The 26479-nt window shown below is 42.5% G+C and overlaps 3 protein-coding genes across 4 annotated transcripts; 1 reads left to right on the top strand and 2 right to left on the bottom strand.

The window, feature by feature from the left end:
- Positions 1-5524: 5524 nt before the first annotated feature.
- Positions 5525-9167, bottom strand: LOC111963432 (F-box only protein 33). The gene is made up of 4 exons (XM_023986861.2): positions 8608-9167; positions 7676-7786; positions 6536-7203; positions 5525-6231 (listed from the first exon to the last, which is right to left on the bottom strand). Exons 1-4 carry the CDS (start codon positions 9144-9146, stop codon positions 5966-5968), a joined length of 1584 nt encoding a protein of 527 aa, XP_023842629.1. The 5' UTR covers positions 9147-9167; the 3' UTR covers positions 5525-5965.
- A 5153-nt stretch (positions 9168-14320) lies between these two features.
- On the top strand, positions 14321-16278 carry fam177a1 (family with sequence similarity 177 member A1). The gene is made up of 5 exons (XM_023986860.2): positions 14321-14430; positions 14880-15065; positions 15183-15249; positions 15366-15463; positions 15614-16278. Exons 1-5 carry the CDS (start codon positions 14362-14364, stop codon positions 15803-15805), a joined length of 612 nt encoding a protein of 203 aa, XP_023842628.1. The 5' UTR covers positions 14321-14361; the 3' UTR covers positions 15806-16278.
- Positions 16279-16664: 386 nt separating this feature from the next.
- On the bottom strand, positions 16665-25691 carry ppp2r3c (protein phosphatase 2, regulatory subunit B'', gamma). 2 transcript variants are annotated; one of them, XM_023986859.2, is made up of 12 exons: positions 25498-25691; positions 25157-25278; positions 24744-24848; positions 24491-24603; positions 23959-24056; positions 23300-23370; positions 20106-20238; positions 19819-19950; positions 19532-19668; positions 19068-19205; positions 18450-18509; positions 16665-17130 (listed from the first exon to the last, which is right to left on the bottom strand). In XM_023986859.2, the coding sequence occupies exons 1-12, from the start codon at positions 25562-25564 to the stop codon at positions 16939-16941; spliced, it is 1368 nt and encodes a 455-aa protein (XP_023842627.1). In that variant the 5' UTR covers positions 25565-25691; the 3' UTR covers positions 16665-16938. The 2 variants fall into 2 exon arrangements, with proteins under 2 accessions (XP_023842627.1, XP_070299513.1); XM_070443412.1 differs by lacking the exons at positions 23300-23370; positions 23959-24056; positions 24491-24603; ... (1 more) ...; positions 25157-25278; positions 25498-25691 and adding an exon at positions 20447-21041.
- Positions 25692-26479: the final 788 nt, after the last annotated feature.

The following is a 26479-nucleotide window of genomic DNA, read 5'->3' as shown; positions in this document are numbered from 1 at the left end:
TATTTCTGTGCATTCAAATTGCAATTGATAAAATGCTATWTTGCTTATGCTTGCCCATACCAAAACCCCACCATGTTCACAATATAAACATCAGCAAACCGATCACCCACATGACACCATACACGTGGTCTGCGGATGCCAAATTCTCTAAAACGGCGGAGGCGGCTTACTGGCGAGAAATTATCTTGAAACAGCTTTGGTGGGCATTCCTGTAGTAAGCATGCCAATTGAACGCTCCCTCAAAACTGGAGATATCTGTGGCATGTGACAACTGCACATTTTAGAGTGGCATTTTATTGTCCCCAGCACAAGGGGCACYTGTGTAATGATAATGCTGTTTAATCAACTTCTTGATATGACARTCKGGTGGATGGATTATCTTGGCAGAGGAGAAATGCTCACTAACTGATGTAAACAAATTTGTGCAAAACAAGCTTTTTGTCCATATGGAGAATTTCAGGGGTCTTATTTCAGCTCGTGAAACATGGGACCAACACTTGTTGCGTTTTATATTTTTGTTCAGTGCAGTAATAAATTGGCTACATTTCTGTAAACTGTCTTGAGCAAGTTTTAAGTTGACACATTACCTGTTGGCAAAGGTGTCACCTAGAGATGACGTGCAGGGGCTTGCAGGGATTTGTCTTTTTGCATGATGTATACTAATTAGCATTTTTGAATCTGAGTAAATAGAGCCGACTATATTTATAAGTCTCCTTTGCCCGAGAGTTAGATGGTTGTCACGCCAGGGTAAGCCTACACGAAGCACAGCCCTTAAGTGTTTCTGAAATCCCTACAGGAAAAGTGGAAAAACGATTGGAACAATTTCTGACCGCTAGGTGTTATGGGTATGATGACTATAGCTATGTGAATCTTCCTTGTTCTGAGTGGCGACTTGGACTAGCTTGAAGGGTGCGTTTGCTTGTATTGTTAAAGGCCTTTTAAATCAATCTTATGTCCCTTGCATTCTTGACATGGGTATATATTAGACATTGTGTCAATATTGTGAAGGAATTGTATATACCAGTCACATTTCCTGTCTAAATTGAGCTGAAAAATATAAAAAATTTAGCATTGAAGTCTTGACAGTCCATAGTTTGATCATTAAAGGTCATGGAATATGAAGAGATTTATTGTTAATGTAATGCTCAAGAAATTAAATTGCTGTTGTAATGTTCATAGTATCAAATGTTTAATTCAAAATGACATTGGTCCTATTCAGGTATAGCTGTAACCTCATGATCTGAACCATATAAGCTGTGCCAAGTCACAAACGTCCAATGACATGTTCCTGTAAGGTAAAATTACACCTGATGAATATTAAGGGTGAGATGTTGCACAAGATTAAAAACTAGGACAAAACTCAAATTAAACAATGAATAATACAAAAGACCATGTTTGTCTTTATAATGCTTTTATTCACTGATTAAAAGAAGCATTCAACATTCGGCTGGTTTACCCAATCTGTCAGTTAGTTTTTTTTCATAGGATTTTCCTTCTTTAGCTACCTTGAAACCTTGGATCACTTTTCTAAATCAATAAAATTCTCTCCACACCTGGCATTTTCACACATGCGCCAGTGGATTTCCCATTTGCAGATGTACATATAAAATCCAATGCTATGTGCTCACTTGAAACAGAACACACCTGTCCAAATATTTAAACATTTAAGATGGTAACAAACCGCTTACAAACTTTGTTCATAAATAGAACCCAGACATGTTGCATAAGAGTATATGTATTGATATATACAAATATGCAATGTGAGTTATTTTCTTCCCCGAAAGTTTATAAGGACGCAGTCCAGGTGTTCGCACTGCTCGTGCCCCCGTGGTTGCCACTGGTAATGTATGACTTATTTTATTGCAAACTGTCCTGATTTTAAACAAATGCACGACATTCGTACCACTTAACTGGGGCCTGCTGGCCAGTCTCATAGAGACCATGTCTGTAAACCACGGTTGCCTTTGAAACAGTTTGGCTTCCGAAGAATCAAGATCTTAAAACAATTGTAATAAGGCCAAGTATCGTAGCAAGTTATTTCCATTTGTAAGTGACAAAAAAAAAAAAAAAGCCACTGGATTATATGCATTTCACTTGCATAGTTTGACTGCTGTAATGCAAGCCAGCCATTAAGAGATGGGGCTTGTTTTAAGCTCGCCTCCCTCCTGACCCTCACAACAGTGGACCTGTGGTATTACAGTGGTTCAGGTTTTTAATAATGGAATAAAACCAAAGACAGAAAGCATCAGTTCTCCTCAGGTCTCTAACTTCAAGCATTTACACTCTTAAGGCTGGCATGAGTTAATTTAGCTGTAAGGTACTGTAGCTTTCTGAGTGCAATACGCTTCTATAGGCAACAGTTAGAACTGCACTCCAAGCAGCTCACTGTAGCTACACAGCATCATCCTACTCAACAAGAGAGATTTGGATTGCAAATGCATATAAAAAGAGTTCAGAAATAATAAAACAATATCAAATAAAAAAAGGGGATCCAACCTCACAGTTGTAACCTACAAATAACCCAACTGGTCTTCTTTTTGTCCATAGTAACAAAATATCCCCAGTCTGCTGTGCTGTGCCTTTCAACATGCAGAAAGACTGGGCTACACAACCTCTATGCAAACAATTATTTTAATCAAAAGACCAGTTGTGACCTACCTACTGGATCCCGTTACCCTTCAAAACAAAGAATAAGAGTWAAAAAAAAAAAAAAYTCATCTCATGCAGACATTTGGCCATTTTGTTTGTTTTTAACTCCCCAGTGGAATGTTCCTTACACATTTCTTAGCAGCGTACTGGTCTGATAGAATCAACCAATCTTGATTTTATCTATACTTAAATTACATTCACTCTTCACAGTGAAACAGGTGCATTTGTAAAGAGAGAGCTCTACTGTTGTTGACCAAACCACAGCTCAGCTGTGCACCACATGTGGTCCAACTTCACCCCCTATTCAGTAAGTATATCATATTTCTAGAAGTATAGTAGTAGTTGTAAAGGAGTAGTCGTAGTAGTACATCACAGCTGATCAGCCATGGGCCCTGCCCTCTGCCAGCATGTGGGCACTTTATAAGAGTTGTTTCACACCGTGATCTTTGGCAGCTGACGCAGACGCGCTGACACAACGTTTTTAAAATCCAGTGACTTGTTGGAAAAAATATTGATCCTAACTTTCATTATGATGGTGAGGCCTGAGCGATGGAAATCATTTCCTCCTCTCCCCCAACTGACAGTAACCCTGAGAAAGGCTGTTTCCTGCTCACTGGTGAGAAAGTGGTACACCATGTTTTACTTCAAACACACCATACACCCCCTTCTCTGATGTATGCACTTTTGAAACTTTACACAAAACACACAAAAAACWAAAAAAACACTGATGTGTAAATGAGCTATGCTTCTGTAACGGTAGTCAAATGCGGTACTAGACAATGAACTGGAAACGAACGCAGAACAAATGGAACATTTGAAATTAAAGCTACTCTGGATTTAGGCACAGCATGAATGCAACATTAGGATGTTTTACACATTGTAACAATTGACTGGCATTCGTCATCCTCTTCCTCTAACAAGGTCTTACCCTACCCCTGTTCAGCACAAACAAGTTAACTCCAAATATAGAATATTATCTATCCTTTTTGGTGTGGTACTAAAAATTGACAGGACTTGGAACACTTTTAGAATCCCTCTTAACATGCATATAGTTTCAATATTACTTTTCCCCCATATTGATGCTTCTCATGCATAAACCGTAGATAGACTAAGTTTACTCCGAGTGGAACCTTGCATGCAGGCTCATATCTGACTGCAACAGCTAAACAGATTAGTAGTGGATTCCACAGGCTGATTGTGACATTGTTTGAAACATGGATCACACACACACTTCTTGCCATCTGATGTCAGATGTTTCTATACAAGATTATTTTTTCCTCAATATACAGTACTTTATCTCTTCTTTAACTGAAATGGCTGGCTTTGGTAGTACCAATGAAAGTCATGGGCACGGAGGAACGCAACAAGAAGCAATAGCCGACCGACGGCTTCATAACCACTCAAGGTCAAGAGATGTAGCCTACTCTRGTCTTCTCTGGAATGTTACAATATCTCAGCAGCACAGAACAAGCAGAGGCCTACCAGAGAGGTCACCTATTCCAGGCCCCACACACTGTACTGCCTTATCAGTCAAGACTGGTTCCCTAAGCTTTACAAGCGAGGATAAAGAAGATATTCGTACGTAGGGGGAATTCTGGATAGCAGACAACTTTACACATTAAAAAAAGGTTGTTAGCTTCACATTTACATTCTACCACTGAGCAACCAACTTCAGATTCCCTCTACTACTCTGAGCTCTAAAACAGCAAGTACACAACAATAGAAAACGTCATTAAAAGTCTTTTCACAGACAGACATCACGGATCTTAACCTTCTTAAAAGTTKAATCGAGGGAACGAGGCGGGGCTAGAAAAATAAAACCAACAACCTCTGGTGTGCGTTGTGTTGGAAGATTTCTTTCCCCAGTATTAGTATCCAGTATTCAGTCCCACCACCACGCACACTGGCCCTTAGAACAGATAGCTTTCCATTAAAATAAAGCCTTCATTGGAAAAAAGTACAGAAAGTGCAAAAATCCTGAGATATGGAACAAGCAAATATATGCCTCCCTCCATCCAACGCTCAGCAGGTGAAACACTGTGGCCCTGGAGTCAGTCAACACAGCAAGTACTTTGCCCTAAAACTGTGAACAAGAGAAATACGTGCAAGGAGTAATTTGCCATTCTTTAAGCTCTTTCAACACCTTAATCTTAAAACAAATGTACGACTAAGTTTGTTTACCCTGTGGTAAAATGGGCAGATTTGATGGCAAAAACGATTGAATCCAGAACACAAGGGGATTTCCAAGGCAACTGTGACTCAAGAAAAACTGGATTAAACTGACAGACTAGCTGATTGTTTCATAGTATACATCATCATCACCCCCACCACCATCTTCATCATCATGTTTTGCCTACCTGAGACAGACAGAGAGGATTTTTCTGAGAGCAAACTGCAGCACATGACTGTCAATGCTGACCCCTGACTAAAGTACTGCAGCTGTACGTAGGCAGCTCAAAGGGTCTCAGCATGAGTGTGTCAGTGTGGAACCCTTAGCAATTTGTTTCACCAGCAGAATTGTATCACATCCCACCTCTGGGCTGAGAAGAACCAGCAGGATCTTAGTCCCGTAACATAGCAATCATATTATCTCCAAAACACAAAAYTAAAGAGCAGACAGGAAGTGAGGGGTTAGGGGGGCCTAACAGTCCACCAGCACTGTCCCTCCCTCTGCCGGAAGACCACTGGACTAATCTCCCCTTAAAAAGGTGAACAAACAATTACAAAGGATTCCGTCATTGCAAAAAGCCAAGGTGGATTAACTGATAAGTTAGTTTACGGTAACTCAGCACTCGCTAAGAGAAAAACAACAAACAGACAAAACCAAAAAGAAAACTTGCAATACAAGTAAGCTAGCTGTGTAAAAAAAAAGCCCCCTCCATACACCAATCGCTCAATTAGCTACTAATCAAATACCCGACTATACTCTCCTATTCATAAGCAGGATATATATAGATAGATATAAATATAGAGCTAATACTGATTAAACACAGCACATATAAAGGATTAGTTCATTCTACAAAGAAAGAAAATATACACTAAAAATAAAGTATGCAAATGAGATAGGACCCATAAGGTTTAGATTATATCATCATGACAAGCACTGAGCATGTGCAGCAGGCCAGACCAGGGTCGTGTTCTTTAGGGCACACAACAGAAAACGTTTCAAAACGTTTTGCAACAGAAAACAGAAGATGAGCGTTTCTTACTGGACAAGCCCGGGTAGTCCCTCCCTGTTTAGGTCTTGTTTTCTTCCGTTTGGTGCCTAATGAACACGACCCAGATGGAGGACCGGCCTGGCGGTTGTAGCTCTAGCCTACATGCCCAGGCTGAAGCTCTGCATCTCCCTGTGGAAGTGCTGGGTGGGCTCGCTGAGGACCAAGTTGGAGTCCATGGAGGGGTGCCAGATGCGCCCCAGGCCCTGGGACACCTCCTTCACCAGGTTGTGGACGGGGTCACCCTCCATGAAGACCCCCTGGTCCGGGTCGAAGTCGATACTCTCCTCGGACACAGCCAGGACCTTGAGGCTGGAGCCACGTAGACGGGAGATGGCCACCAGGTTGTGGGACCACACAGTGTAGCCTGTGGTGTTCAGACAGAGGAGAATCACATTGAACACCACTGTAGAAAAAACATACTGCATACTGAATGTAAACCAACTCCATTTGATCTGTGCTATACAAATCAACATGCTGCCAATATGACKTCTACACTATACACACACTAGACATAACATTACTCCTATAGAAAATATGTATAACTGGTTATTTTATCTGAGCAACTAGAACCCATGATATTCGTAATCGAAATCACTCCCATTAAAATGTTAGGCTACACTAAAAGTGTTGAGCTACGTAATACTAGCTTTTGACCCAGGCTGACTCACCATGGATAACCAGGACAGAGAGGTGTACGCAGCGCCAGGCTAGTAGGACCAGCGGGTCTTCGTTGCGGTTGACGCTGAGGTCAGGGAAGCCGGTGTCATCCCTCATCAGGACGAAGTGGCTCAGGGTCTTGTTGTACTGCTGGGAAATGAGCTCCAGCGTGCCGTCTGTGACCAGGGTGGAGTAGCTGTCCAGGTGGATCCTCTCCAGGGGTAGGCTGGGCTTGAGCACCCTCAGCAGGTCCTGGCTGGACACATCCAGGGCCATCATGTAGACCCGCAGGTTAGCGCAGCGTCGGACCAGGGCCTTCCAGTCATCCTCACTGGCGGTGCAATCCAGCGGCTTGGCCTCCAGAGCGGCACCATTCACCATCAAGGAGAGGCGGTGTAGTGGAGCACGGTGTCCTCCAGCCAGCAGGCGGCACATCTCAGAGGTGAAGTCACAGAAGTCGAGGGCCAGGGAACGCAGGTGGACAAGGCGCTCCAGCTCCACAGGGGAGGACAGGCAGGGCAGCTGGTTGTCCAACAGGCTGAGGTGCTCCAGGGAGGCAGCGCTGGGGTTGGACAGAGAGGCCAGGGAGCAGGGGGTCACCACACCCAGCATGAAGGCTGAGGACAGCCACTTCATCTGCCTGCTGTTAGACAAAACTTCCACTAACAGCTGCTGGATCCTATTCCAGGCCAGAGGAATACAAACACAAAGACAGAGAGAGAGAAAGTTAAAATCTTTGTCACGTCTTTGACTCTCATATATGCAAATAAGTCTACTCTAAATTAAAATGAATACAGGAAAAAAAAAATTTTTGGCAGAACATAAATCCTATTAGATTACCTGGGGCAGCAGGTAGCCTAGTGGTTAGAGCATTGGCCCAGTAACCTAAAGTTTGRTAGATCAATCCCCAAGCTGACAAGGTCAAAATCTGTCATTCTGCCCCTGAACAAGGCACTATTCTTAGGCCTTCATTGTAAATAAGAATTAGTTCTTAACTGACTTGCCTAATCAAATAATGGTTAAATAAATTTAAAAAATACCTAGTTATGTGTTCTATATGTAATTCTATGAGGCAGAATTTCAACTGAGGACTGTGATTGTGACCCATTTATGCCCTTTTGTCACCTTAAGCAAGATATAAAGCCACTCACTCTTTGATTTTCACTCCTCCTTGGTCAACCTGGTTGAGATAGGCACTGTCCAGAATGCCCTCATCCTGAAGAACGCAGGTATCCCCATACAGACTCAGCTTCTGGAGATTCCTAGAGCGAGAAAGTAGTATGAGCTTTAGACAAAACCAGACACAATCAGCCATAGTGGAGGTCAGTGACAGTATGTTCTAATTGTACTCTGCAACAAACACGACTGCAAACAACTCAAACAGTATGCACGTCCTCACCAATTTGCCAGAAGGCCTGTGACAATCAACACCTTTCAACATCACTGGTGTACACCACAAACCCAGCATTCCTCATTTGACTGTACAACCAACATCTCTAGAGCTCTCTTTCACAAGTGTGCCGTTATTGAATGAGTACTGGAATTAACTACCAACAAAGAAATGCCTCAAGACAGTTTTAAGTCTCCCTATGTGGCAGTGCAACTGGAACTTTTCAGGACAGTACGTGTCCAAAAGATATTGACATATTGCTAGTACAGGTTTGAGAAGCCGGACTTGCAAATGAAAGCATSCTGCCAATGTCATTGCTGACCTTAGTGGTTCCGTTTATAGATTACCTGAGCATGACCACCACTGCTGCAGCAATGTAGTTCAAATTATAAACATGCCCTAGCAACATTTGCATACCAGGCAGAAAAACAGACTTCAGACTGACATGTCCTATATACCAAGTAGCTAGATTATAGCTTGAATAGGCGAAAAACGACACCTCAATCAGGCAGGAAACGCAGAAATCCGTAGAGAACGACATGACCCGATTACGTAATGACATGGTGGGTTTGTTTATAGCTAGGCTAGCTAAAGGTTAGCTCGCTGACTACGCAGACCCAACACACTCAATTTGACGAGTATGGCGTAGCTGACGCACTTTGCATTAAACCTGATGTTGATGTATCCAACTACCTGTTGTTTCGAATACATCCGAGGACACACAACACCTGGTCCAAATAGGTGATAATTGCGTCTTTCCAGCGGCCAGGGAACTGAGGGTCGCTTTCGACAGATTCCATCCTGCCCTCCACGCCATTCAATGGCCTTAGATATCCTTCAACTGGGGCAAACTCGAGCTGTAGCTCGCGCACGAAGGAGCCAAACTTCCTCATGAGAAAGTCTAATCTTGGGGTCTGTTCGGAGCCATAGCCTCCCCCATTCGAGCCACCTCCGACACGCAACTTGAGCTCCGTCCAAAGCGATGGGTAAAACAGACACTCCCTCCAGCGAGAGCACACSGACGAGGCCCGAAGCTTGTCACGGTCGGACAAGAATGAAAATATGTGGACGATAAGCTCGCTTGGTAAAGCCATGGCTCCAACACCCCCGCACAGAGCCATGGCGCAGGCCACTAAACTATTATTCGCAAACAAAAGTGTAAATATAACCGTTGTAAGATTGTGCGACAACGGTACTGTTCCGCTACTCTCTGTGTGGAAAACAAACAACATTCAGCAGCTTTGTGTTCAATACTATTGGATGATACCACTTCTATGACTACGTGGGGATGAAAACAATACTCTGCAAAATCCCACTTATGAAACAGGCCGACATAGTTTGCTTTCCTTATGAAAATACATCTGTTTGATACAACTTTAGTTTCCCCTTAGTATGTTGTCCATTTAGTTGTACTGACGACATCTACAAATGTAGTATTATTTTATCAAGCCATTTGGGGAAATGGTTTGACCCAAGTGCTGTTATTTTTGCCATACCTCTCAAGTGCGCAAGGTGGAGTACTTTCATTGCAGTTGAGCCCCGCAATATTCTACTGGATTTATAAGAATAAAATAGTAAAATGGTCATTTTATTGAATTCTCTGCCCACGCCAAGACCACGTCGTTCAATCAATCAATCAAATGTATTTATAAAGCCCTTTTTACACCAGCCGATGTCACAAAGTGCTATATAGAAACCCAGCCTAAAACCCCAAACAGCAAGTAATTCAGATGTAGAAGCACTGTGGCCAGGAAAAGCACCGTAGAAAGGCGGGAACATAGGAAGAAACCTAGAGAGGAACCAGGCTCTGAGGGGTGGACAGTCCTCTTCTGGCTGTGCCGGGTGGAGATTATAACACTACATGGCCAACGTTCATAGATGACCAGCAGGGTCAAATAATAATAATCACAGTGGTTGTAGAGGGTGCAACAGGTCAGCACCTCAGGAGTAAATGTCAATTGGCTTTTCATAGCCGAGCATTCAGAGTTCGAGACAGCAGGTGCGGTAGAGAGAGAGAGTCGAAAACAGCAGGTCCAGGACAAGGTAGCACACCCGGTGAACAGGTCAGGGTTCCATAGCCGCAGACAGAGCAGTTGAAACTGGAGCAGCAGCACAACTAAGTGGACTGGGGACAGCAAGGAGTCATCAGGCCAGGTAGTCCTGAGGCATGGTCCTAGGCCTCAGGTCCTGCGGGAGGGAAGGGAGAGAGAATTAGAGGGAGAAAACTTAAATTCACACAGGACACTGGATAAGACAGGAGAATTACACCAGACATAACAGACTGACTCTAGCCCCCCGACACAAACTATTGCAGCATAGATACTGGAGGCTGAGACAGGAGGGGTCGGGAGACACTGCGGCCCCGTCCAACGATACCCCCGGACAGGGCCAACCAGGTAGGATATAACCCCACCCACTTTGCCAAAGCACAGCCCCCACACCACTAGAGGGATATCCGCAAACCACCAACTTACTACCCTGAGACAAGGCTGAGTATAATCCACAAAGATCTCCACCACGGCACGAACCTGAGGGGGCGCCAACCCGGACAGAAAGATCATGTCAGTGACTCAACCCACTCAAGTGACGCACCCCTCCTAGGGACGGCATGGAAGAGCACTAGTAAGCCAGTGACTCAGCACCCGTAATAGGTGGAGAGAGGGGAACCGGCCAGGCAGAGACAGCAAGGGTGGTGCGTCGCTCCAGTGCCTTTCTGTTCACCTTCGCACCCTTGGGCCAGACTACACTCAATCATAGGACCTACTGAAGAGATGAGTGTTCAATAAAGACTTAAAGGTTGAGTCTGCGTCTCTCACATGGATAGGCAGACCATTCCATAAAAATAGAGCTCTATAGGAGAAAGCCCTAGGGACAATAAGGAGACCTGCGTCTTGTGACCGTAGCGTACATGTAGGTATGTACGGCAGGACCAAATCGGAGAGATAGGTAGGAGCAAGCCCATGCAATGCTTTGTAGGTTAGCGGTAAAACCTTGAAATCAGCCCTAGCCTTCACAGGAAGCCAGTTTAGAGAGGCTAGTACTGGAGTAATATGATCACATTTTGGGGTTCTAGTCAAGATTCTAGCAGCCATGTTCAGCACTAACTGAAGTTTATTTAGTGCTTTATCCAGGTAGCCGGGAAGTAGAGCATTGCAGTAGTCTAATCTAGAAGTAACAAAAGCATGGATTAGATTTTCTGCATCATTTTTGGACAAAAAGTTTTAGAGTTTTGCAATGTTGTGAAAATGGAAAAAAGCTGTCCTTGAAACAGTCTTGATATGTTCATCAAAAGAGAGATCAGGGTCCAGAGTAACGCCGAGGTCCTTCACAGTTTTATTTGAGACGACGGTACAACCATCAAGATTAATTGTCAGATCCAACAGAAGATCTCTTTGTCTCTTGGGACCTAGAACTAGCATCTCTGTTTTGTCCGAGTTTAAAAGTAAAAAATATGCCGCTATCCACTCCCAGGGAGTGCAATTTTGGAGCTTCACCATATTTTATCGAAATGTAGAGCTGTGTATCGTCTGCATAGCAGTGAAAGTGAACATTATGTTTCCGAATGACATCACCAAGAGGTAAAATATATTGTGAAAACAATAGTGGTCCTAAAACGGAACCTCGAGGAACACCGAAACGTACAATTGATTTGTCAGAGGACAAACCATCCACAGAGACAAACTGATATCTTTCCGACAGATAAGATCTAAACCAGGCCAAAACTTGTCTGTGTAGACCAGTTAGGGTTTCCAATCTCTCCAAAAGAATGTGGTGATCGATGGTGTCAAAAGCAGCACTAAGGTCTAGGAGCACGCGGACAGATGAAGAGCCTTGGTCTGACGCCATTAAAAAGTAATTTACCACCTTCATGAGTGCAGTCTCAGTTCTTTGATTGGGGTCTAAAACCAGACTGAAGCGTTTTGTATACATTGTTTGTCTTCAGGAAGGCAGTGACTTGCTGCACAACAGCTTTTCCCATTTTTTTGAGAGGAATGGGAGATTTGATATAGGCCGCTAGTTTTTTAATATTTTCTGGGTCAAGGTTTGGCTTTTTCAAGAGAGGCTTTATTACTGCCACTTTTAGTGAGTTTGGTACACATCCGGTGGATAGGGAGCCATTAATTATGTTCAACATAGGAGAGCCAAGCACAAGAAGCAGCTCTTTCAGTAGTTTAGTTGGAATAGGGTCCAGTATGCAGCTTGAAGGTTTAGAAGCCATAACTATTTTCATGAATGCGTCAAGAGATATAGGATTTTAAAAGCTTGAGTGTTTCCATTGATCCCAGGTCCTGGCAGTATTGTGCAGACTCAGGACAACTGAGCTTTGGAGAAATATGCAGATTCAAAGAGGAGTCCGTAATTTGCTTTCTAATGATTATGATATTTTCGTTGAAGAAGTTCATGAATTCATCACTGCTGGAGTGAAAGCCATCCTCTCTTGCTGCATTTTAGTTAGCTTTGCGACAGTATCATTTTTTAAATTTTGGATTGTTCTTATTCTACTCAATTAGTTTGGAAAAATAGGATGATTGAGCAGCAGTGAGGGCCCTTTGATATTGCACGGTACTGTCTTTCCAAGCTAGTCGGAAGTCTTCCAGTTTGGCAGAGTTAAATTTCCATTCCAATTTTCTGAAAGCTTGCTTCAGGCCTCTGGTATTTTCTGTATACCAGGGAGCTAGTTTCTTGTGACAAATGTTTTTTGATTTTAGGGGTGTGACTGCATCTCGGATATTACGCAAGGTTAAATTTAGTTCCTCAGTTAGGTGGTTAACCGTTTTTTGTACTCCGACGTCCTTGGGTAGGTAGAGGGAGTTTGGAAGGGCATCTAGGAATCTTTGGGTTGTCTGAGAATTCCTAGCACGGCTTTTGATGATCCTTGGTTGGGGTCTAAGCAGATTATCTGTTGCGATTGTAAACGTAATAAYATGGTGGTCCGATAGTCCAGGATTATGAGGAAAAACATTAAGATCCACAATATTTATTCCACGAGACAAAACTAMGTCCAGGGTATGACTGGCAGTGAGTAGGTCCGGAGACAAAACCCACTGAGTCGGTGATTGCTCCGAAAGCCTTTTGGATCTGTGGACTTTTCCATGTGAATATTAAAGTCACCAAAAATGTGAATATTATCTGCCATGACTACAAGGTCCGATAAGAATTCAGGGAACTCGGTGAGGAACTCTATATATGGTCCTGGAGGTCTGTAAACAGTAGCTATAAAAAAGTGATTGAGTAGGCTGCATAGATTTCATGACTAGAAGCTCAAAAGATAAAAACGCAGTATTTTTTTTTAGGTAAATTGACATTTGCTATCATAAATGTTASCAACACCTCCGCCTTTGCGGGATGCGCAGGGATATGGTCACTAGCGTAACCAGGAGGAGAGGCCTCATTTAACACAGTAAATTAATCAGGCTTAAYCCATGTTTCAGTCAAGCCAATCACATCAAGATGATGATCAGTGATTAGTTAATTGACTTTAACTGCCTTGGAAGTGAGGGATCTAACATTAAGTAGCCCTTTTTTGAGATATCATAATATTTTTCAATAATGACAGGAATGGAAGAGGTCTTTATTCCAGTGAGATTGCTAAAGTGAACACTAAAGTGATTAGTTTTGCCCAACCTAGATCGAGGCACAGACACGGTCTCAATGGGGATAGCTGAGCTGACTACACTGACTACACTAACTATGCTAGTCGCAGACTCCACTAAACTGGCAGGCTGCTGGTCTGCACCCTATCTCATTGTGGAGCTAGAGGAGTTAGAGCCCTGTCACTCCTCAGCAAGCAAAGCTTGGTCCTGTTTGTAGACACCCGATTAGATAACATGTTGTGGATGAGTCCCAGAAAGAGGGCATATTATCTACATTTTCTATCTTTTGGGAGGCACAGAAAACAGTTTTCAACCAGCGATTGAGTTGTGAGACTTTTGTAGAGCTCATCACTCCCCCTAACTGGGAGGGGGCCAGAGACAATTACTCAATGCTGACACATCTTTCTAGCTAATTTACACGCTGAAGCMATGTTGTGCTTGATGACCTCTGACTGTTTCATCCGAACATCGTTTGTGCCGACGTGGATAACAATATCCCTATACTCTCTACACTCGCCAGTTTTAGCCTTAGCCAGCCCCCTCTTCAGATTAGTTTTTACGTCGGTAGCCCTGCCCCCTGGTAACTTACTTATTATGCGTTACATTTATTGTCCTGTGTAAGTAAAAGCAGGAAATGCATCACCTATGCCTCTACTGCCATTCATTCCAATTTGACAGGTTTTGGATTTCTCCCTGACTATGCCTCTACTGCCATTCATTCCAATTAGACAGGTTTTGGATTTCTCCCTGACCAAGGGAGAAGGGTTTGTGAAAAATCCGTCTAGTAATTTAATAGGATCTCTATGACCAAACCCCTATCCACGTCACTTCCGAAATTTGAGAGAGAAGTGAGATGGCAGAGCTGTCGCTATATCTCACTAATGTCAACATCTCTTTGGGGAAAGCTATGGACGCTGAAAAGGTGCGATTGTGTCATAATTACAATTTTAGACCTGTTCTCATGAGTTTAGCCAATAAAAAACATTTTGTGTTGTGTTTGTTTTAGCTAGCGATCTAACCTTAATACTTCCTTGTAGCATCAGCAGCTAGCTATATATCTAGCTATCTATCTCGAACATTAATTAATAAATACGTGCATTCTGTAGGCTATTTGTTAACAATTATAACACAGACATAGCTGGCTATGAATCAATCACTCACAGAAACTGCTTGAAAAACCTGTTGGAATGTTTTTATTCAAATGGTGATTTACTAACCTCAAAATAACGAGACAAATGTAAACAGCCCTATAACGTAGCTGCTAAGMTTTCTAGTGCTAACATGATAGTAAAATCCTGTTTCTACCAGCTGTAACCAAACATGTTTTGAGAATAGACTGTTTTTGTTGTTGTTGGTGATGATGATTGACAGAGCTCCAATATGGTGAAGGAGTTTGAGAGTGTGGAGCTGGGAGACTTAGGGATGAAGAAGCAGAAGGTGCCCCGAAGAACGATTTACTTTGCCAGTGGAGAGACCATGGAGGAATACAGCACAGATGAAGAAGAAGAGGAGGAGGAAGTGCAAGCTTCTATAGCTGTTAAGACCTCAGCTGACCCTGTTGGTTTCTATGTCCTTATAAATTCAAATTGGACTTTACTCCATGACATGAATAGAATGAAATATTCCTGCATTTTGTTAACTTTGTTTTGTTATTGTGTCATATTTTTATTATAGTCCAGGTTGACTTGGGGTCCATATTTCTTGTTTCACATGTGGAGAGTGGCAACCTCCACTATTTCAGGTAAATGTGGTATTATGTATACTAGACTAAAGATACACACATATGATGAGTGTCAAAATATATAAATGTAATGTTCTGTGTCTTGGTAATACTGTGCCTCTGCCTTGTGCTTTCAGTTTGTGACTATCTTGGGGAGAGAATGGCCTCATTGTTTGGCATTACCTCACCTAAGTACCAGTATGCTATTGACGAGTACTACAGAATGAAAAAGGAGGTACGTTGTCTTGTCAATGGGGAAGCATCTACTGGCAGACCTTGGCATGCTTAATTACTATTAATGTGTTACCACTATTTTGTCACTACTTGTTACTACTCCAAGGTGTAGCTTAGTATCCCTAATCCTCATTCATGTTGTGACTGACAGGAGGAGGAGGAGGAGGAGGAGAACCGGCTGTCTGAGGAGGCAGAGCGTCGTTTTGAGGAGCGTGACCAGGAGATGCAGCAGCCAGCCATGGAGCAGCCGGAGGGTAAAGCCTCCTTCGTCAACGTCACCTTTGAGCTGGATCAAGATGCCACACCTGATGCCAACAGATTCCCTGCCCCCATCCCCACCTAACAGTTCAATTAAATGGACATCTTCACATTTCACGATGTAGCCTCCTCAGCATTTTTGCTATAGTGTAGTTCTTATTTTTGTATCATATTGATCATGTTCTATTAATACTGTAAGTCAGACATGAGACAGAATACATATTTTTTAGTTGCTGCGTTGTCAATATGCATTAACTTTTGTGTGCAATGAACATTGCTGTGCGTCAGTGAATGAGCACACACATTATAGATATGATGCTGATTTTAACTATTTGCGGGTTTAAGAGATCTGATTAAAAAAAATTCAGGTACTTAATAACATTGTTATACAATAAGTTAGCAGCGAGATAAGTGACCTTTCTAAAAACCATTCCAGAGGTGCATAATGTTATTGGAATAGTTGATTTATTTCAGTTGGAAATTGCTTTTTATATTCATTATCAACCATGACAATTTTCCCCTTAAAATACCCACAAATATCCTATTGTTTTACTATGACTAGTTCTCCAGTTCTTTTCAGAAAGTTCATCAAAATAATGTTGGGAACTGTCCTCCAGGCCTTTAACAAAACTTCACACGTTGCTTGTTGGCATCTGTGCTCACACTTCAGTCATTACTATTGTCCAGAACCATATATTTAGAAATAGCTCTGCTGAAGTTTACCTTATCTGCCATGATCCCTTCTGAGTGTATAAGGCTTGAGAAGGAAGCCCAAGGTAAAGTGAAACATGTTTAAAAAATATCTGCTGCTTTTCTTTTGAACAGCAATAATATGAAATGTCACTTTATTAGGGCTGGTTGTATAAGGAAAATATTTTCCCATCCTACGGTATTCACACTACACACCTTTACCCAAGGAAAGYAAAACTGAAAGGCCAACATAATTATGTAAAAACATTTTATAATGTGTTAATGGAAAAACAGTTTCATTTGAAGGCTTTTTATAGTCATTTTTAGAGTAAAATACATAGTATTTTAATTTTCTATACTTTGTACACTACATTAATAAACATTTAAACAGGTCATACAACTGTGTATTTCYAAGTCTTGACAAGTTATTTTTTAAACAACTGAGTTCCAGTGAGTGTGTCTAGAATCTTTACCATAACATTTATCATCTTCTTGCTGAGTCTAGTAGTCCCCAGTTTGACTGAAGATTCATGTATCGTCAAGGTCAGCTGTGTTGCTGTCGTTGTCGTTAGCAACCAGAACTTCCCTGTTTTCATAAGTCCAGAATCCGTTGAGATCAATGAGGATGCTGGTTACTGTGTCTCCTTGGCTGCTGTTCACTAGATCCTGCAACGTGATCTTGTAGGGATCCTTTGGCTTCACCATGTCAAAGATCTCATCCTGAAGGCACAACATTGCAACTTTTTTTTAAACGACTTATTAAAATCAATGAGTTAATTATTGAAATCATTATTAAAGATGGAATCCACAATGGGGAAAACAGCACCACTGTCCGCCCCACGGCCGTTGTTATTGTTTTTGTTTTGTTGAAGCAGAGCTGAGGAGCATCACACATCATGGTAAAAGAAATGTCAGTAGATATGCTGCTGTTCTATCACGCGCGCAATGACGTCTGAGGGAAAAAACTGTTCTTTGCAGTAACTTCTTGTAATATCGCAAACGGGCATATCACGATTAAAGATTACAGTTTTAAAAACAAAATCCCTACTAGTACAAATGAGAATGCAGTTTGAGACTGTAAAAAGCAGTCAGGGAACTTCGATTTTATGGCATGACAAATTTGCATCAATGTAAAATTTGTATAAACAAACTCAGAATAGAGCTTGGGGAAACACTGAACACCTACTGAGCACAATACCTTCTGGTTAACTCCATACAAATGCTTGACACCCACACTAACATGCTGACCAGAACACTCGCGTCGCGTGTGTTCCAAAATAAATGGACACATGTTATTCAATAATTTCACCCACACTGCTCGTGCGCGCCAACGAGCGTCTGCGTTGCCAAGCGCTAAAATAGAAGTCAGTTCTATTTGTGACAATGAACGCAATGCAAGTCCTGCCTCTCCCATCTCCTCATTGGTTTATAGAAGCATATACCCACGTGCCATCTCCTCATTGGTTATACTAACGTGGGTAATTGAAAAATGAACTGAAGTTGGTGGGTCAGTTGTGGTAATACACCTTATTATGAAAGCTAGATGCCAATCGCCATATAAAAAGTCCAAAGACAAACCCTGGAAGGAGGAGAGATGACTAGAAATGATTCGGTTGACCGTTTTATGTGTGGATTAATTGTCGGAGTAGATGACCTTGTGCATTTCAGGTAAAATAACAACTCAACGTTTATATCCCATGACAAATTAGCTAACAACAGCAAGCTTGCTAAATTGGACAAATTTGCTAGCAACTGCAAGCTAGCTAGCTAAATTGCCATACATTTTTCATACTTTTCTACCTCTCTTCAAATTAATATAATTGGTTCKGAGTTTGTTGTGATATTTCAACCTGCGAGTCGTGATCGCGTTTGATGTGGGGGGACAAAATCAATTTGCGCCCAATGGCTTTTGGGCATGGTGTAACCACACAATATTTCTGGAAGAAATGGATACTTCAAGCGGATTTACAGTAACCAGTAGTATACTTCAGAGTTACTTCCTCCATGGTGAATACGGTAACGGGACAAAGTCTATTTACCTTGACATCCTGGAAGGACACCGACTCCTGGCCATGGATTTTCATCTGCTCCTGAATGGCCTGGTGGAAAATACATGAAGCAAAAATACATGATGCAATGTTACAACAGTTTTCAGATGTAGATCAATTATTATTATTTTCATTGATTGTTTTGATAGTGACTTAATAAATAATAATTGTTCACAAAAAAAGTAGATAATTTATAAATATAAATATATTCCCCCCCCCAATTTCATGATATCCAATTGGTAGTTACAGTCTTGTCTCATCGCTGCAACTCCTCTCCGAAACACGACCCTGCCAAGCCCGGCCCACCACAAGGAGTCGCTAGAGCACGATGAGACAAGGACATCCCGGCCGGACAAACCCTCCCATAACCCGGATGACGCTGGGCCAATTGTGCGCAGCCTTATGGGTCTCCCGGGCACGGCCGGCTGTAACACAGCCTGGGATCGAACCCGAGTCTGTAGTGATGCCTCAGCACTGCCATGCAGTGCCTTAGACTGCTGCACCACTCGGGAYGCCCATGACAACACTTTTTGTTCAGTGGGCAGGATTTCAGATGGAGAGGTACCACTGTCTACTCTGCTCTCTCTATTTATCCCTCTGATGTCTCACCCTGAAGAAGTAGTTGAGTGCGAAGACATTGAGGTAGCCCTTATTCTCCATGTCCAGCAGCTTGAAGATGTACTGCAGCGCTGCAGGCTCCTTCCTGTTCTCCAGAGCCAGGACAAAGTCCAGGTACGTCTTATAGTCCTGGGAGAGACACAGAGTCAAGACCAGATTAAGCATCAAATCAGGTCATAACACATTTCACACTTACTGTGTCCTTTGATAAAATCTTAGAACAACTATGTGATAATGGTCTTATGCCATGTGGAATCTGAGCAATTCTGAGTAAGAGTGTGTTTTAGATGGTTTCGTACAGTTCAAAGTCATCGTATTTGGTTAAACTATTTTACATTTAGACAAAGAGCTATAAACCTGCAAGGAGAGTCTTTGCAACACACCGACATCAATCATCTATTTTAAGTACGCACATGTATAGTAAAATAGGTCAGAACAGCAGGCAAGGTTCTTACCATCTCTCCGTCGTAGGTGAGGCACTCCTGGTACACGCGGTCCAGAAAGATGCTGGTCAGAGTGCCAGTGCCGTAGCGAGACAGCTCCTCCTTACTGAGCATGCCGTTGTGGTCCTTGTCAAGATTCAGGTACTGACCTGCAAAAGGGAACACATGATCGACCATCTTACCAAGAGGACAAAGATAATCTAGAATCTCTTTTTTTATTTGAACATTCATGTGTTACCGGCTTCAGATTAGCCTAATGTCTATGAGGCATTTTTTTTTATCAAATAGCTGCTGCGTACCATAAACTCTAAGAGCAGAGGGTGCAGAGAACCAGTTGGATTCCTGGCTCTCCTTGGAAAGCTCCTCATCTCTCAGCTCAAGTAGATCATCCAAAAAGCTGCAGGCCAAGATGTCTTGAATCTTAATTTTCCCTGAGAATAAACATGAATAAATGGAACAAGATGTTATTTCGTCAGAGCAGGCACAGACAAACAAGTTATAGGCATGACAAAGAAGTTATAGGAATCTTACAGAAGTCTGCACATTTGACAAATATGTTTTTGGTTAGTTATCATAAGTAACAAACCAGTCCGTAGGGGATCCAGGAAGAAGAAAAACTTGCGGACAGCGGTGCAGACATAGAAGGAATAGAAGGACTTCTCCAGGCCATCCAGCTGAGGGAGTGTGGGAATCAGCTCTAAAATGTAGTTCTCCAAGTCCTATCACATTACAAAACACACACATATCATCTCAACAATAAGTCAAATCTGAATTCTAAACAGTCTGATGTTCAACTTATAGTGAATCTGGGGCAACTTGGACAATTTACACCCCAAAAGTCATAATATTTGTCGCTTTGCTGGAAAAAACAAATAAAATAAAATTGTATTAGTCACATGCYKCYAATACAACAGGTGTAGAKCTTACAATGGCAGGAAGCTTGGCCCCGGTGATGTACTGGGCTGTTCGCACTACCCACTGTAGTGCCTTGCGGTCGGAGGCCGAGCAGTTGCCATAACAGGCAGTGATGCAACCAGTCAGGATGCTCTCGATGGTGCAGCTGTTGAACCTTTTGAGMATCTGAGGACCCATGKCAAATCTTTTCAGTCTCCTGAGMMGGAATAGGTTTTGTCGTGCCCTCTTCACAATTGTCTTGGTGTGCTTAGACCATGTTAGTTTGTTGGTGATATGGACACCAAGGAACTTGAAGCTCTCAAACTGCTCCACTGCAACCCCGTCGATGAGAATGGGGGCATGCTTGGTCCTCTTTTTCCTGTAGTCCACAATCATTTCCTTTGTCTTGATCACATTGAGGGATAGGTAGTTGTCCTGGCACCACACGGCCAGGTCTCTTACCTCCTCCCTATAGGCTGTCTCGTCGTTGTCGGTGATCATTGGCAAACTTAATGATGGTGTTGAAGTCGTGCCTGGCCACACAGTCATGAGTGAACAGGGAGTACAGGAGGGGACTGAGCACYCACCCCTGAGGGGCCCCTGTGTTGAGGATCAGCGTGGTGAATGTGTTGTTGCCTACTTTTACCACGTGGGTGCAGCCCGTCAGGAAGTCCAGGATCCAGTTGCAGAGAGAGGTGTTTAGTCCCAGGGTCCTTAGCTTATTGATGAGCTTTGAGGGCACTATGGTGTTGAACGCTGAGCTGTAGTCAATGAATAGCATTSTCACATAGGTGTTCCTTTTGTCCAGGTGGGAAAGGGCAGTGTGGAGTGCAATAGAGATTGCGTCATCTGTGGATCTGTTGGCGTTGGTATGTAAATTGGAGTGGGTCTAGGGTTTCTGGGATAATGTTGTTGATGTGAGTCATGACCAGCCTTTCAAAGCACTTCATGGCTACAGACGTGAAAGCTACGGGTCGGTAGTCATTTTGGCAGGTTACCTTAGTGTTCCGTGGCACAGGCACTATGGTGGTATGCTTAAAACATGTTGGTATTTTAGACTCGGACAGGGAGAGGTTGAAAATGTCAGTGAAGACACTTGCCAGTTGGTCAGCGCATGCTCGCAGTACACYWCCTGGTAATCCGTCTGGCCCTGCAGCCTTGTGAATGTTGACCTGTTAAAAGGTCTTACTCACATTGGCTGCGAAGAGCATGATCACACAGTCTTCTGGAACAGCTGGTGCTCTCATAAATGTTTCAGTGTTATTTGCCTCGAAGCGAGCATAGTAGTTTAGCTTGTCTGGTAGGATCGTGTCACTGGGCAGCTCTTGGCTGTGCTTCCCTTTGTAGTCTGTAATGGTTTGCAAGCCCTGCCACATCCGATGAGCGTCAGAGCCGGTGTAGTATGATTCAATCTTAGTCCTGTATTGACGCTTTGCCAGTTTGATGGTTCGTCGGAGGGCATGTCGGGATTTCTTATAAGCTTCCYGGTTAGAGTCCCGCTCCTTAAAAGCGGCAGCTCTACCCTTTAATTCAGTGCGGATGTTGCCTGTAATCCATGGCTTCTAGATTGGGTATGTATGTAAGGTCACTGTTGGGACGACGTCATCAATGCACTTATTGATGAAGCCAATGACTGATGTGGTGTACTACTCAATGCCATCGGAGGAATCCCGGAACATATTCCAGTCTGTGCTAGCAAAACAGTCKTGTAGTTWAGCATCTGCTTCATCTGACCACTTTTTTATTGATCTAGTCACTGGTGCGTCCTGCTTAATTTTTTTGCTTGTAAGCAGGAATCAGGAGGATAGAATTATGGTCAGATTTGCCAAATGGAGGGCGAGGGAGAGCTTGGTATGCATCTCTGTGTGTGGAGTAAAGGTGGTCCAGATTTAACATGCTGATAGAAATTTGGTAAAACGGATTTAAGTTTCCCTGCATTAATGTCCCTGGTTACTGGGAGCGCCGCCTCTGGGTGAGCGTTTTCTTGTTTGCTTATGGTGGAATACAGCTCATTCAATGCTGTCTTAGTGCCAGCTTCTGACTGTGGTGGTATGTAAACAGCTACAAAAAATACAGATGAAAACTCTCTAGGTAGATAGTGTGGTCTACAGCTTATCATGAGATAAGGCGAGCAATAGCTCGAGACAAAAATACCTGCAAGTACAGCGTATAACCAGACAACTGTATGTTGATAGTGTCGTCGTTCAGCCACGACTCCGTGAAGAATAAGATTTTACAGTTTTGAAWGWCCTGTTGGTAGTTTAATCTTGCGCGTAGGTCATCAATTTTATTCACCAAAGATTGCACGTTTGCTTGCAGAATGGAAGGAAGTACGAATTCTCAGAATCCAGTCRAGCCTCTGGCCTCTTTTTCGCCYCCTCCTCTTCATGCAAATCACGGGGATCTGGGCCTGTTCCCGAGAAAGCATTATATCGTTRGTGTCGGGCTCGTCAGACTCGTTAAAAGAAAAAAAATGATTCTGCCAGTCCGTGGTGAGTAATCGCAGTCCTGATGTCCAAAAGTTATTTTCGGTCATAAGAGATGGTAGCGGCAACATTATGTACAAAATAAGTTTTTAAAAAATCAGTTACGAACAACACAAATAAATMAACAAAAAAACACCATCGGTTGGTTAACCAAAGGCAAAAGGGTCACTGAGAAGAACATGTTACAGAGAAGAACAACACCCTGTAACCAGAGATGCTTCACAGGAGGGTGGTTCCTGCATCAAGGTCATAGTAAATATCATCTTTCACATCTCTGAAAAGCACAAATGGGTCTCAATAGGAATCATGAGAAAGTAGGGAGGGAAGGAATATCCCTATTTCACTAAGGAGCCACCAACACAAGATTTTGGTGTAAAAGTAAAGTAGTGAGAGTGCTTACAGACTCACGGAGGTAGCCCTGTCCAGCCACGTCATAGAGACTCAGTCCTATCCTCGTCTGGTGAAGCCACACTGGAAGAAGAGACATCAATATCAAAATCAGGACAAGGCACTTATCGAACACTGTTACAAAAGACCAACTTCACTTTCCCACCAAACTCAACACATTTTCACTTAGGGCCCTCAAAAAGTATGGATGTGGGTTCGCAGACCCGCAAGCCACTCATGATGAGTTCCGATTTTTTGTGGCTCCCAAATTTTTTGTGGCTCCCAAAGTTGCCCATCCCTGATGTACAACATGCCATTACACCAGACTTAGTTAGATAGCACATTTTATGTGATAATTTTATTCTGTAGTCCCTAGGCAGAAAACAGCAATATAACACTAATATACAATAATAGATAATATAATGATAATATTTTGTTTAAAGGTATCTGACATCTTAAGAGTAGGAATGTCTTAATTTTCACACGACTGGTTTGCCTTTAGCCACTTTTTCAGGTTTGCCTTGATGCTAGTAAAACACTCTCTTGGTTGGCAGGGTGTTCCATTATCCAGATGTTCTGACTGAAAAAGTTGTCTGGCCAAATTTGTTGGACCTAAGTTATGGATGAAAGTTATGGATGCAAGACAATAGGAGACATGGATAAGAAACTGACCTTTTCTCATGACATAGTTAAAGAACTGCATAATTGATATCCTGCCATATGGATCGTTGTGGAGAAGTTTGGCATACACTCTGGCAGTGAAGAACTGCCTAGGAGCGAAAGGCAGGACAAAAAAACTGTTAGAAAATTCCACGTTCCATTCCAAGATATGTCAAAAATGGTTAATTTGTAGACTGCAAATTGACAACAAGAAACTAATATAATATTAGACTAAAGCATAATATTTTCAAACCTTGCTTACATTTGTATACATCACATATCCTGTACCTCTCTATTATTCATGGYAATACTTTGGAGCAGATTTACAATATAAAAATGACTACGGTGCAAAACGTTTTGCTACGACTAATAAATCCACCCGTAGTTTACACATACAGTATGTCTCATTATAGTAGTCCTGTTGCCTTTTCACACCAGCTAAAAACATGCTTTCGGGCTAATATGAATGTAAACAGTGTTAATTCTGCCCAAGTGATTAGCACAAAACTTTGTGGCTCCAAAACGTAATATGCCGAGTACTCACATGCACTTAACTCCTGCTTTTTCTCCAACCTTCAGAAAACTGTCATAGCTTATCATTGCCTCCTCTCCTGTCATGGGTAGCACTTGATGTTTGTCCAGCAGAAACCACAGATTCTAGATAACAGAAAGAAGGTCTAGGTTAAATAATTAGGTTTGATTACTTTAATAGTGCCATGGACTTACCAGATTRCAGTGCTTGTAAATCTTTCTATTTGACTAAATAGTTGTTTGATTGAACCAGATGTCAGTCTCACCTGTAACTCTTCATTGTCCAGAAGCTCCCGGCTCTTCCTCTGCAGAAAGACGGCTCTGGACTCCTCCCGCAGCTTCTGCAGGAGAACTTCATCCTCTGCAGGAAGCTATAGGGATCACACAGATATATAAGACTTCAGAAACCATGGTCCTTTCAGCCCCTCACAAAAGCACTTCAGTCCCGTTTTGGCTCAGTTGGTAGAGCTTGGTGCTTGCAACGCCAGGGTTCTGGGTTCCATTCCCAAGGGGGAAATGTATGCACTGATACTCTAAGTCGCTCTGAATAAGAGCGTCTGCTAAATGACCCTAAAAAAAACATGTTGTGAATATCACAATTGCTATAAAGATGTCAAAACACCCCCAAAAAATTATCTGATTAGTTAGCTAGAATGTTTCTGTCAGAATGTTCAATTGCCCTGTAGTAGAAGCGTGGYATGTTCCTGTAGTTCTCTCTGTTGCCTCCACCCCTCCACTCTGTGTAGTATTTGGTGAAGAGTGCTGTCTCTTCTGCTTTCTTCTCCTCCTCAGTCCTCTCATCTGAACAGAAATGAATACATGTTGACACAATAAGGCTTTGTGAAAGTTCAATAATTGAGTGGGTAMATTGCTAGTTATCTAGTTTTTCTTACACAAAAATAAATAAGTAGCWAACTAGCTATTCATAAATATGACTAGCTAGCTGAAATTAGCCTAACGTTAGCTAGCTAACTTGCTATCTAAATAAACACAACAGATCTAGCTATGGACGTAGAAAACCTTTCTTGGAGGATGCCAATCTTCTTTTCAAAAGTTCCTTCCAATGTACTACCGTATCGTTTGACATTTTAACTTCTGTTTATTCCTAATAACATGAAAACAAGCTAATCAATGTTATGATAAGTTACTCTTTTCAGCTTCTCTGAAATGTCTAAACAATCGTTAGCTCGCTTGGGATTGGTCGGATAGCAACTTCTTATTCGGTGGGGTTTATCGGCGCTTTACATCCAACGTGATGGTGCATTACCGCCACCTACTGTACTGGGGGTGTAGACCAGAGACGGAGAAACAAAATTCTACCTGCCCCGTTGCTCTTAAAAAATATTAAATATTTGAGACTATATCTAATGACGTTCTACTCAATATACTCTTTAAACTAATTTCCTGTATCCCCTTCTCCAGCGTCACTACAGACCCTGGTTAGATTCCAGGCTGTATCACAACCGACTGTGATTGGGAGTCACATAGGGCGGCGCACAATTGGCCCAGCGTCATCCGGGTTTGGCCGGGGAAGGCCGTCATTGTAAATAAGAATTTGTTCTGAACTGACTTGCCTAGTTAAATAAGGGTTAAATAAAATAAAATAATTACAATTCTCCCTCATACGTGATCTGCCCACACTGTAGCAATACATGCTCCGCCGTTTCTGTTTCCTGGCAATAATCACACTTTCCTGTTGGATGCTTTCCTATCACATTTAAGGACTACTGGCTGTGTCCTACCCTTAATCTTGTAAAAATAGCCTCCTCTCTTCTGTCCCTTCCTGCCGTACTCCGCTCCCAAGCTTTCCTCTGTACTTGAAATAAATGCCTGCCCTTAGTATCTCTATTCCACTGCTCCTGCCATCTCTGCAGCATCACTGTCCATATCAGGCGTTTTGCCTCTGCCTTGCTCATTGAAACTACAACATCAACATCCCAACCTCTAACGGGACGCAAGTAAATCTTCTCTGTATACCCATCTGTCTAATRCTGCAATGGGT

The sequence above is a fragment of the Salvelinus sp. IW2-2015 genome, linkage group LG4q.2, assembly GCF_002910315.2.
Source record: "Salvelinus sp. IW2-2015 linkage group LG4q.2, ASM291031v2, whole genome shotgun sequence".
Classification (NCBI taxonomy): Eukaryota; Metazoa; Chordata; class Actinopteri; order Salmoniformes; family Salmonidae; genus Salvelinus; species Salvelinus sp. IW2-2015.
This window is presented reverse-complemented; position numbering and strand designations above follow the sequence as displayed.